Raw genomic sequence first — 12,949 nt, forward strand, 5'->3', positions numbered from 1 at the left:
TGAGTCCCACAACTTGTATATCTCGGATTTTTCCTATAGGTCATATGAGGTCAGGTCATTTTCGTGACCTCACCATTATAAGTCAATGGGGAAAAATGAAAACTGCTATTCTGGCGCCGGGAACGATCTCCAACTATCTCAAGCACACAGAATCGTGATTTGATGCACTCCTTGCAAGGTTAGATGCGTCACTTTTGCAATGTTGACCTTGCGTGACGTCATTTATGACGTCATCAAGGTCATATTAGTTTTTCGTCACTTAACTCTTGATCAAATTGAGCTAGCGAGTCGGGAAAAGCCACCAATGGACTCAGGAAGACCTGCCGAATCGAATGATATGCGACATGACTTCTTTCGACCAGCTTCGTGACCTGGGGGTGCTGACCTGACCTTGACCTGAGGTCAACACCCCAAGTTGACCTGACCCGGACAAAAAGTATACCATTCGACGCGCCGGAGCGAGACGAACACGATGCTGCCAAAATCGGCGCTCTGCGGCCGTTTTTTGCGAAGTTATTCACCAAAAACTGAACCGTACCTTGGGGCACTTGACCTGACCTCAGAGGTCACCGGTTGACCTAGGACCTTAAAATCGGGTACCAATCTCTGCGTCTCGTAACGGCGCACACGCTCGTTTTTTCCGCGACGCGCTAGCTCCACCAGGGGCGAAACGGCGAGGGGGGGTCGTACCCGCCCCCCCCCTCGGCCGGCGCGTATGTAGAAAACCAATAGGTCCGGCGAGGGTTAAATGTTCCGCCATCCATTGCAAGTAGAAGTAAAACCCTACATTTATTCATCACCAATAAAGCGTCATTTCACTCTGCCCCTATCCCTCATCGTCATCAGTGAAGCCGCGACTGGTCCAGCTGAGTTGCGGCCAGACCTCGCCGACGGCGCCCGAGGGCAGCTGCGAGGTCAAGGAGGGCGATCAGCTGACTCTGGCCTGTGACGTCATCGGGGCACGGCCGGCTCCGAGCGTCCGCTGGCAGCGGGAGGGCGAGGACATCCACCCCAGTGAGTAGCTCACGCGTCAAGTTTTGATGTGGCTGGGTCACAGCAAGAGAACGAGTTTCGTTAACTTTTCCAAATGTGTCCGTCATGGACTTTTAGCATCCTTGTTTCGTTGCAATACGATTCGGTGGTTAAATTTGCGCATCAGGTGCTGTGGAATCTGTGGATATATTTCACGCCCTTATCATTTATCACGTATATTTGAACCTTGACTCTTTAGTGCCCTGATTTGAACGTGCACACATCAGTCCTTCCATTGAGCTTTAGCGATTTAATGCATAGCATGATTTCTTCCAGGACAAGAGGTTTCATATTCCGGCTGGGGTCATCCGGGCCGTAACGACACGACCTCTGTGGTGACCCTGCGACCCACGGCAGCCGACGACGGAGCCGGTATCTCCTGTGTGGCCCAGCACCCGGCCATAGCGCCCGAGGACCGGCAAAAACTGAACGCCACCGTGCGACTCTCAGTGCTTCGTAAGTAGCAAATGCAAGAGAAGACACTGCTATGGAGGCTTAGGCTCCAGTAAAACCTCATCGAAGAAGGTCCTTTGTTCATCTTATTCTCGTCTGGTTTCGCTCTCGAACTCATCTCCTTTGTTCCTGCAAAGGAGATGTGTAGTTTGTCTTGCTGAAATTTCCCCAGCCATTGCCATTTTTAGGATAGGAGTCATACGCAAGCATACAACACTCGCAAATATAAAAGTGCAGAATCCCTTTTGCTTCGAAGGTGTAAGAGCATCCAATTCGTAACCATTGAGGACATGTTGACATCCCTATTCCCTTTCCTACTCGCGCAGACCCACCTGGCGCTCCGGAGATCAGCGGCTACACGGAAGGAGAAGTGGTCAGTATCGGGCAGCAGAAGACGCTCACGTGCATCTCCAGAGGCGGAAACCCGCCCGCCCAGCTCGTCTGGCTCAAGAACGGACGGCCGATCGCCTTCAAGTATCGAAAAATGACTCGTCGGGTTTTAGCCCAATTTACATTCACGGTGACTCAGGCTGACCTGAGCACCATCTACCGGTGCGAAGCGTCTTCCATAGTTCAGCCTCAGCCGACGGTGGCGCTGGCACAGATGAACGTCCAATGTAAGTGGCTCCCAAGGGTGGCTCCCATCGGCAACGGAAAACAGCACGTCATTAAATTTGCATGTTTCAGCGACTTTTACGATCACTCTCTGTCAACATTTACCGCGAGTTCTGCCGGCCTTTGCTGGTCGTTTGTGTTATTGTTAGGCAAGCATTTGTTTCGTATTATAGGTTTATGATGACATTTGTGCCTAAATGTTGCTTTACGCTTTATGTTTGGGATGGACGGGACGCTACTCCTAGTGCTTTATATTTCCAGGGTTTTTCCATCTGTGTCGAATTTGTTTGCAAAACTATGCGATGTGTGCTATCATATTGACTTCGTAGCCTTCGCACTCGCTCTTTAGTCGACATAAGGATGATCAAGCTTTGAATCTAGAGAAGTGCGACAAACTCTTTTGGTTCACCTCAAATTTTCCATTTCAGTTGGTCCCGAGCGAGTCACCGTGTCGGGAACGCAGGAGGCCAGAGGCGGAGATACAGTGCACATGTCCTGTATCACATCCAGCAGTAACCCGCCCGCCAACATCACCTGGGTCATCAACGGCAGAACCATGATGAACGTGAGTGTAAGGCGTACTTGATAATCAACTCGCTTATGTCTTGTGTATACCTGCGTGCTCATTGTTCGATTCCAATGGCGTATGGTGTGTCTAAAATTGACCCAATGTAGACTGATCTGTTGAGTTGACAAACGTTGCTTCCCACAGACCACGCAGAAGATTGAGCACATCGCCGACCTGGGCTGGGTGTCTCGCTCGAACGTGACGGCGGTGGTGCCGGACGGCATGGAGGAGGACATGGTGTTCTCCTGCTACGCCGTCAACTCTGCACTGCCGCTGACCAAGCTCAGCACCGCCACCGTCCGTGTCCTCTGTGAGTTCCACTCCCTTTGAACTTCAGGAAATGATGTTATGTGTTTGATCGCTTTTTGCTCGTTTGGGGAATGCATATTTCCTGGTATTTTCCTAAGCACGAGTACGCCGTGATGAGGACCACTCTCAATAAGATTGATGTCCTATCTGCTTAACAGGCACTAAGTTCAGGAGATTGATTATCGATCCGATGCGAATATTTTCATTTATTTTTCACAGACCCTCCGGAGCCGCCGACGATTCTGGGCTACGAGTCGGGCTCCCACCTGCGGGCCGGAGAGCGGGTGTCTCTCTCGTGCGTCTCGCAGGGCGGCAACCCGCCGGCCACGCTCACCTGGTACCGGGGCGACACGGAGCTGGCCTCGAGCACAGAGGTGCGCGACAGCGTGGCCAGGAGCGTGGTCACGTTCCAGGTGGACCACGCCGACAACGGACGCGTCTACACCTGCCGTAGTACAAACTCGGGCATCAGTGGCTTCCAGTCGAGCAGCGTCACGCTCAACGTACACTGTGAGTTTGGCGAATCGATGACGATTAGGTGCCCGCTGTCAATGGCAATATTTCCGCGCACTTACAAATTGTATAGTTTGGACGACAACCTTGATGCGATTTTCGATGACAAAAAAAGCATTGTAGGACAACACATTTGGAGTAAATGCTTTCTGTTTCAGTTCCTCCGTCGAGCCTGAAGCTGGAGGTCCGTCCGGACGTGTTGCGGGCGGGCAGTCAGGCTCTGTTGACCTGCGAGTCGAGACCGTCGTACCCGGCGGCTGAGCTGACCTGGTGGCGAGATAACGTCCAGGTCACCGACGGGGTCACCGCCCTGGAGACATTCAAAGCCGGCAGCAAGGGCGGGTACGTCCTAATGAAGTTTCCGACTTTCGGTAAACTTTGCCGTTGCCGTCGGGTCTAATTTGCTTACAACTTGGCACAATGTTCTTTTTTTGTAACATGAGTCCTTATTGCGTGAGGGTTCCTTTGGATGGCCGAGTGTTTTCAGCGGTCACTTTTCATCTCCTTTAGGTTATCCAGCCGGCTGCAGCTGCGACTTAATTTGACCTGGATGGAAGACGGAGCCGTATTTGGCTGTCGGTCAAACGCGTCCTCTCTGCCCGGTGGACTGATTGAAGAGACGAAGCTGAACGTCCTCCGTAAGTTTCGGAAGCATCGATAGACAATGGACAGTGCACACGCTAGTCGAAGCCACAAAGTCCTTAAATGCTGTACCAATGGAGCAATCCTCGATACAAATGGAGTGCACTGAAATGTATGCGTTTGTTCTATTTAGGTACACCGCAGATAAATAATATCCATGTCATGCGCTATCTCCGGCTCATTCCTAATTAATTAAACGGATAAAACACTAGAGTTACATTTGCTTACAACATGTGTCCTTAATTCCAGATCCGCCTGTTTTCTCCAAGCCCGTGTACGAGATCGACATCCGTTCGGGCGAATCACGAGTGGAAAACCTGACGGCGCTAGCGAACCCAGCCAGCGTGCGGTACTCTTGGGAGCGGGAGGGTGCCGCGGTGCAGCGGGACCGATGGCAGGCGAGGGATGACGGGTCGTGGCGGCCGGATGGAGGCTCCCTGCTGACACTGAACGGTGCCCGCCGCTCCCACACCGGCTGGTACCGCCTGACCGCCGGCAACGGCCAGGGCAACACCACCGTCCGGGTGCACGTCAACGTTCTCTGTGAGTACTGAGGGTCTGCCGGGGCCACTTCCTCTGGATTTAGACACACGAGGTCGAGGCTGCTTGACGTTTCCATGTACTTGATGCCACTTTACTTCATGCTCCTGGCAAACAATCACTGTACGTATGTACATAGACTGTACTTTTCCTGTCGACGATTGACGCATTGTAAGCTGCGCTCCGCTATTTTTCCCAGTCAGGTATCGGTAATGTGTATCTAACTAACGTCGCTGTTGTTCGTGCGGCAGATCCTCCGGAGGTGGACTCCATCTCCAACATATCGATGGTTTACCCCGGGGAAGACGGGGTGATCCGGTGCTCCGTGAACGCCAACCCCATGGAGGACTACATGATCTCCTGGCATCGAGAGGGCTTCAACCTGGCCTCGGACCGGGTGAGCACGTTCACGAGGAACGGCACCTCCTACCTGACGGTCCACAACGCCACCAAGGAGGACATCGGCGAGTTTCTGTGTCGGGCTGACAACGGAGTCGGACAGGCCACCGCCACCGCCGCCCTGCTTGTCAAACGTAAGTATAAATCGTATGAGAAGATACGAGTACTCTGAGTTTCAAAGATGCTGCATTTTACAAAGGGAAAAAAACAGTTGATACCAAAGGATGGTTGCGTTAGCGGTAATCACGGCAGTTGTCATGCACATCATTGGCATTTTCCGAACAAACTTGCGTTATGATGAACGGGTGTCTGCGGCGAGGCAGTCGAGACACCTGCGACGAAGCTGGATGAATGACGAAAGTTGTCTCACCTTGAGGAAGAAGTATGTGCGAATTGAAAACTTCTGCATGATGTCGCAAGTTTCTCTCATAATGAAAATAGTTCCCATACCTGCCCCTGAAGTATGTTGATGAAGATATCCCTGAGCACCATGTCAACTGTCAATTCATTATTCGGTCGTTGTTCATTGCAGACGCCACGGAGTTTGTCGGGCAGCGCCAGTGGTCGCGGTCAGCCACGGAGGAGGGTGGCGTGGCCGACCTCACGTGCAGGGCTCGAGGTGTCCCCAACGTCACCTTTCAGTGGTCCAGGCTGGATGGACGTGACCTGAACCCCATCGCCGGCTCTGACAAGCTTCAGTACGAATACACACAGGTAAGCGAACTGTTTTCTATGCATGCATTTTCCCTTTGAAATCCATGTTCAAAGTATTGAAGTCTTGAAGTCTTGAAGTCTTGTATATACGGAAGAAGGCGTACTGCCTGTAACTTCCATTACTCCTACTGATTGAGTGGGTATATGGCAGAGCTGGGTGAGGAGCAGAGTATTGGTGACGGTATTTTTTTTTTTTAGTTCCTTAGGTACGGCAGACATGGTTAGTGATCATTCGCTAACTTTGCAATGTCTCTGTTTTGTTTTGTTTTTGTTTTTGTTTTTGGTCGTTGGATGACTTTTTGAAAGTTTGTATGAACGTCCGGCAGCTGGACCTCGTTACATGGCAGTCGGTGCTCCGCATCAAGGACGTGCAGTCCTCGGACTACGCCACATACGAGTGTGTCGCCCTCAACGAGCTGGGCTCCCAGCGTCAGCAGATAGAGCTGGGCCGTCCCAGTGCACCGGACCCTCCGCTGGGTCTGAAGGTGGTCAACGTGTCACACGACTCGGCCACCGTGGCCTGGGAAGCCGGCTTCGACGGCGGCCTTCCTCAGGTTGGTAGCTGAAGCATAGGATTCACTTGCCTCCTTTTGCTTGTTTCGCATGTATATTATGTGACACTGACAAACAATTAGAAGTTCTATCACATCAACCCATATAACTGTTTTACGTTTTCGTTCACAGGTTTACCAGCTACGATATTATCCCATGTCGGGCAAGAGACATCTAAGTTATGTCAAGGTGCAGCCTCCGAATGCCACGACCTTCACTGTGGACAAGCTGGCCCCTGACACGGCCTACAGTTTTGATGTCAGAGCATACAACAAGATAGGAAAGAGCACGTATTCGATGGCTGTAGAAGGCATCACTATGCGTGAGTTTTTAAATCGGTCATGGTTGACTATGGCCCAATCCGTTGACTACGGTAGTCGCCTGTTGCCAGGTCCGCCTGCGCGGAGTTAGGTTCAATCTATTCTCCCCTCAATCTTCGTCAATGAAACTGGATTTACTCGGGGTAATCAGTAACACAAAAGTCGTGCAACGTAGTTCCCCTGCTGCTAGCAACGAGAGGGATTGGACCGTGTGCAGACATGATTGGGCGCGTGAAACTTTGGCGCTAACTTTCTGCTTGGCCGTTTTTACTCAATTGCAAGTTGGATGCCAAAAGAAGAAGCAAAAATTCTAGAACTTCGGCTAAAAAATATCGAAATCCGCTCTAAAGTGCCTAAGCAGTGCACAGCTAACAGCAAACGTTTGTGTAAGAAATTGAAGCAGTTTGCCATTGCGCTCTTCTTCAGTGGATAGCTCTTCAGTCTTAATTGCTGGGAAAGCATTCCCTTTGCCTTTGGAAATAAATCTCAAAAGATGAAGACGAGCTGACTCGTCAAATGTTCACCCTCATCGGGTTGCTGATGCAAAATTTGCTGAAATTAAGCAGTCGAACGGTTTATTATTGTTTATCAGTCCGGCTTCCATTAGTCCACCTTCCTTTGCCCAACTTGCCATTGCATTAGATGACTTTAAAACGGGACCCTTAGAGAGGTCTGTTTTTTTTCCATTGGCGGTGCACCACATTAGTCTTACCAAATCTTTACTTTGAAGATGTGCTGAATGGACTAATGTCCCGCAAATGACTCTTGATTGATCGGACCCACGTAGCGGACTGATGTAATCGAACTGATGTTCTTGAGATGACTGTCCGACTGGCTGGACTGACCCGCAGGTGATATGGCCTCGGCCGAGCACGAGCAGCTGACGCTGGAGCAGGGGCAGCTCCCGTGGACGGTCGTCATCGCCATCTCGGCCGTCGGAGGTGTGCTGCTGGTGCTGAACGCCCTCCTCATCGTCTTCTTCGTGAGACGACGCAGGCAGAGGACCAAGAACAGCACCATCGACTCGGCCTGTGAGTTGGACTGTCCATGGTGAAAAGTCACCATTTATGATAAGTTACACACCATTTAAAAATGTTCGTCACGTGCACAGCTTATGAGTTAAATTTATGATAAGTCGCTTTTGTATTCAGATTAGACACATTTGTAACGATGTATCTCCTTCTGCAGCGACGAGCGACACCAGCACAAAGTCTGAGGCGGCGCACATGTACGGCGCTAACAACGACTCTGCCAGCTCCCCGTCCGTCAACAGCTGCGGCAGCTTCAGCCGCGGAGACAGCCTCGAAGAGTGTGCCGTAAGTACTCCTCGGCTTACCTAAAATATTGAGCATTTGGTCATCAAGCATTGTTCGGCCAGTCTTGTTGGAGACTTCTGCATCAATCACTGTGTATCTTTTACAAGCTGTTGAGGTCGCGACGTACCGGGTGCGATTTTATCACTCCTCCCCTTTTGGTGCTTCAGGTGCTGTCCAGCAGTGGTGGAGGTACTGCCGGGTTCGGTCCCTGCGTGGGCGTCCCCCTGATGGATCCCGTGGCGGCCTCCCCAGCGGACCTGTACGTCCTACCGACGTCTCGCGGGGCTGCCGGACGGCCGTTGGGCGTGCCGTCCTCCCCTGCAGCCGTGCCACCATCTCCAAGCTCTCAGACGCTACTGAGGAGCTCATCCCGCCTGCAGCAGCCGCTAACAACCGTCTCGAGTAGCCAGACTCTGTGCCGGAACGGCCACCGCCGTCTACCGACCGCTGGAAGTCCCCCGGGCTCGTTCTCCGCCGGCGTGCAGTACGGACTGGCCATGGCGCCCGATGAGCACTACCTGTCCCCTGGAGTTCGGCCGACCTCAGCCGAACATTACCTGTCACCCCCGGCCAGGTCACCGACCGGGCGATATCTGCCACCCTCGACAGTCGCGCTGGGCGCCGAGCACTACCTGACACCGTCCACACGGCTGGCATCGGCACAGACATCTGCTACTCTGACGCCGACACGAACAAACGAAACCCAGGAACAACAGGAGCCACAACAGTAAGTGATAATAAGCAGCATACATTTACCGAATGTCGTATCGGGTATTTTTTTTCTTTAACTACCGGTTAACGTCCTGTGCCTTTTCATATGTTTGCAACCTAGCTGTCTGAACAGCCCTTTACCGTTTAACTTCTCGACGACGTCGGCCACGTTATTCCACCATCATGTGTGTGCCAATCGCTGTGTCTGACACCAGTGACCTGTGTTCGGCAGGTTCTGGTTTCGCTCCGACCAGCGGCCGGTCGTGCAGGCGCAGTACTCGTTCGCGCACGCGCCTCCGTTCTCCCAGCCGGCCGGACACTTCCCCTATCTATAGCGTGGGGGCAAAGACGAAGCCTTGATGGCGAGCGGGGAGACCATGCGTCATGAAAGAGATGTGCTGGCGCTCTGGGTGCCTCTAACCGGAGGACATAGGTATGCGGCGGAAGTGTGCGAGGTGATGGCTCAAGATTGCGTTTTAGGACTGCGTGACTGCGCTCTTGGTGCTTCACGATATGTCGTCTGAGATTCCGACACGCTCTACGGATTGATGCAATTGAGAGCGGGAACGACTCGCACTGATCTAACTATTGGCTGTGATTTCCTGGACTACGCTCGTTGGTCCTGGGAACGATAGCCTCACGGTGCGAGGGGCGTGCCGGCGTGTAGGGCCGTCTGATGGTTCTGGTGCTCCGCTAGTGGCGGTACAGTTGCGGGCTCAGTGACTTATAGATCGCGGTGGAAATGACGAGCAAAGTGGACTCTTGGATTTGTAGGTATATGCGTCATCGTATATGGGATGGATTTGGAATGTGCAGAAGGCTGGTAGGCGTGGATATGAGAACGATGCATTGAATCTGCGTATTGTATTATTTTGTGTATATTTGTGTAATATCTACCTACCAATGTGTTATAGAACGGCTCCTTTTGTGTCAGTCATCTATGTCCTTCGTGTTCAGTCAAGGCGCATGGTGGACGTTGGACCCGTTCAACCACCAAGTGTCCGAAGTTCGTTGTAAATGGTACCCATTATTTAATAATCAGTTGCTCTTACAACTAATTGCCACAGTTCCAACTTATGACTGCTTCAAAAAATGAAATGGCCCAGGTCCCTAAATCACAGGTATTTACCGTGGTTTGAAACTGCATAGTTTGAAGGCCTTGACACGTGTATGCTTATGTTGCATCCTCGCTTAGCTGTATAAATGCGCTGTATTCACTATTTGAAAACGACAAGGCACCTCTGTTGTACCCTAGTCACGCCTTTAGCTGCTGCATTTCAGGCTATGCAAGGCTGTAAATAGATCAAATATGATATACAAAGCTTGCAATCTCTGAAGTGTTTAGCAATAAATTGTTTAAAACTGTTTATTATTGATACTTTAATGATTTAATCCAATAGAGGCAAACGTTAAGTGCAAAATAGGTAAATCGTATTTTTATACGCAAAATTAACATTGTTACCTTACCGATCAATGGTACCTTACCGTACGATGTCCAAAGAGACAATGAAGCGTGATAACAAGGATTGTAAAGATGCGCTATAGAGACACGTACAGTGGGTCTATTTAAGATCTCCAGAGCCACCACGTGGCGCTACGGTCGGGGTAGGGCGAGTCCAAATCCCGAGGGAAGTGAGGTCACCGGTCATTGTGGGGGAAGGAGGGAGGGGGAGTGAGGCGGTATCACGGCGCATGGGGCGTGCGTAGCGCCGGGAGTGGGCCGCCCAGGGCCGCCCGCCACTGCGCCGAGGCTGAGGGGAGGGGATGATGGTTGCGGTCGCGTTCACTCCGGTAGGTATGGTGGTATCCTGTTCATGTGGAACCGGCAAGAACGCGACTGAAGGGAATCATTATCTCAAACAAACGGGCAAGCCAGAGGCAGCGTCAGTTCCAGCCAAAATGTTGAACAATGTTAATTGAAATCTAGGACGTATTCATAGCATGCAACTTTTCAGTCGATAGTTGCATGATGCTTTTCATGATGCATGATGAGGCTTTTCTAAACTGTTATTTGAGTTAGATATTTTTTCATTTGGCACGTTCAGTTTTGGTGGGTTTTATCGGGTCGAAAAGAATCAGAAAAGAAAAAAGAGTTGAAATGGCTCCAGACAAATGACAAAAAATATTTTCTTTAAAAAAATTAACTTAGCTAAACGTTTATAAGCGATAATTTTGACTTTTGGTGAGGATATTGGGGAAAGATATTGGGGAAAGATGTCATCGTGCTTAGCTGTGTTGCAGTAGAAGGAAAGATTTTGGTTGTGTCTAGATAAAACCAGAGCCGGGAGTGGGACTCGAACTCACGACATCGCGTTCAGCTCACAGGTTACCCAACCTCAACGCTACGAGCACCTATCGCCCTGCGCAGCTTGCTCAGTGTTTCGGCTAAAGTTCGGCCAAAGTGTCTGACGTCTGTCAATGTCACGAGGCGAAACCCCAAGGTAAATGTCCGTCCCGGTAGCTCGGTCGGTAGAGCGTTGGACTCCATGTGCCATGTGGTGAAGGCGCACGTCCCGGTTGCAAAAGTCTGGGTTCGAAACACGACGTGTGCTTGACGTTTTTTAGCCTCCTGAGCCTGACGGGTATGGTTGTGGTTGGTGGCAGGCCGCTGCAAGGCGAAGTCGAGGGCCTGAGGGGACCGGCCGTGCGCGGCTATGTGCGCACGTTAAAATTTGGACTCTAAACCATAGACCATTTTGACATAGACTTAACCTCAAAACCATAGTCTGCAATAGACCAGGAATTGCTTGATCGGAGGGTAGATGGCAGGGTCAACGCTTAACAAGCTAGGCTTAGCGGGGACTCTGTCCTTGTGATTCCTTCCATCCAAAAGGTTCCGGCCAAATTTATATTAAAAAAGGGGGAGCCGAACCAGGTTGGGCCCGAGTTGAACCAGGCTGGACCGGGGTCATACATGCAATCATGGTCAGACACAACAGAAGTTAATTTCGGGACAAATATTTTTATTAACTGATCTTATTGTTTTTTAGCCTACACGTATAATAACTTTTAGCTTTTTTTAACTCGAGACTTCATGCACAGAAATGTAGCGTTCGTCCACTTTTCCTCATCGTCTCTTAGCGACTTGATTTCATGTGGCGGCGGAACGGGGGGGGGGGCATCGGGGCCAGACATGTGCATGGATCCGAGTGGTGGATCTATGACCTCAGTGGATCTCGAAGCAAAGTACAGGTTGGGATCTATGATCCCACCGGATCCGGCGTGAAAAATACATCTTGGATCTATGATCTCATATGATCTGACGATAAATTAAGAACATGGATCTATGATCTGAGTGGATCCCACCATGCACCACATTTGAAACCATGTTTTAAAGGGTTTCTTTGCCAATAAGTGACACAGAGCTATGGATTATGACGTGCGATTACATAAAATCACTAAAACAGAACGTTTGTGAGTTGAAACAAGTGCTTTTTTGGGATGTATGTGGTAACAAAAAATAAGTGAGGATCTATGATCTCACTGGATCTCAAGCAAAAAATGAGACTCGGATCTGTGATCCCTATGGATCTCTCGAGAAATTACAGAGCTGGATCTATGATCCCGACGGATCCGAGATCAGGATCCGTGGGATCAGATCCCAGATCCATTTTCTCGGATCCATGCACATGTCTGATCGGGGCACCGTGCCCCCGTTTGATTTTGGCATTTTAACATTAGCCCTATGGGCGTTGCATGGAAAGAATGGGACCAAGAGTCGGCAGTGCCCCCACTTCATTAAAGGTGTTCCGCCGCCACTGCTTGATTTGACCCTAAAGGAGTCTTACCAGGCAAAGAAAAAAAACACCTGCGTTATCCCTAAATATTTGCCCAAGGGCGCTCTACGCAAGAAACGCCAGCCGGTCAAAAAACTGGCGAACGAATACGATCTTTCTAGTGCTTGAAATTATATTCAATGAAAATTTCAGGAGACATAAATAATCTTAATCCTTATAGCTAGGCGCTCGGAGCATTCGCTAGCATTCCATTGCCAGCTGCATTATCAACGCCACATTTGCATTACTTTGGGTGCATCATACATAAGTAACAATAGGTGAACCGGCCACAGCAAAACCATGCCTCATTTCCTTCCAAGCTGCCAAGCTAACCGGCCGCCCGGCCCACCACCGCGATATGGAACAACGCTGGAGTGCGCCATTTGCCTACGGCAGTGCCCCACCGCGCCGGGGCTGTTTGACAGGTCACCCGCACCGTGACCTCGCCACCCGCTCCCCCCCCCCTCCCCGCCCACCTCCCAATCGGGC

General features: G+C 50.8%; 1 protein-coding gene across 1 annotated transcript in view; it reads left to right on the forward strand.

The window, feature by feature from the left end:
* LOC122364333 (nephrin-like) overlaps positions 1-10,049 on the forward strand; it is a 28,186-nt gene extending 18,137 nt beyond the window's left edge. Inside the window, exons 4-20 of the mRNA XM_043334607.1 lie at positions 847-1,014; positions 1,309-1,488; positions 1,812-2,102; positions 2,529-2,665; positions 2,813-2,978; positions 3,197-3,487; positions 3,649-3,832; positions 4,001-4,128; positions 4,382-4,675; positions 4,924-5,205; positions 5,604-5,785; positions 6,112-6,339; positions 6,470-6,659; positions 7,509-7,688; positions 7,846-7,973; positions 8,141-8,700; positions 8,917-10,049. Coding sequence (XP_043190542.1) covers positions 847-1,014; positions 1,309-1,488; positions 1,812-2,102; positions 2,529-2,665; positions 2,813-2,978; positions 3,197-3,487; positions 3,649-3,832; positions 4,001-4,128; positions 4,382-4,675; positions 4,924-5,205; positions 5,604-5,785; positions 6,112-6,339; positions 6,470-6,659; positions 7,509-7,688; positions 7,846-7,973; positions 8,141-8,700; positions 8,917-9,019 — 3,692 coding nt within the window. The 3' untranslated portion in view covers positions 9,020-10,049. The remainder of the gene's footprint in view (positions 1-846; positions 1,015-1,308; positions 1,489-1,811; positions 2,103-2,528; positions 2,666-2,812; positions 2,979-3,196; positions 3,488-3,648; positions 3,833-4,000; positions 4,129-4,381; positions 4,676-4,923; positions 5,206-5,603; positions 5,786-6,111; positions 6,340-6,469; positions 6,660-7,508; positions 7,689-7,845; positions 7,974-8,140; positions 8,701-8,916) is intronic.
* Positions 10,050-12,949: the final 2,900 nt, after the last annotated feature.

Source organism: Amphibalanus amphitrite, unplaced genomic scaffold, assembly GCF_019059575.1.
Source record: "Amphibalanus amphitrite isolate SeventyFive unplaced genomic scaffold, NRLGWU_Aamphi_draft 000669F_arrow, whole genome shotgun sequence".
NCBI lineage: Eukaryota > Metazoa > Arthropoda > Thecostraca > Balanomorpha > Balanidae > Amphibalanus > Amphibalanus amphitrite.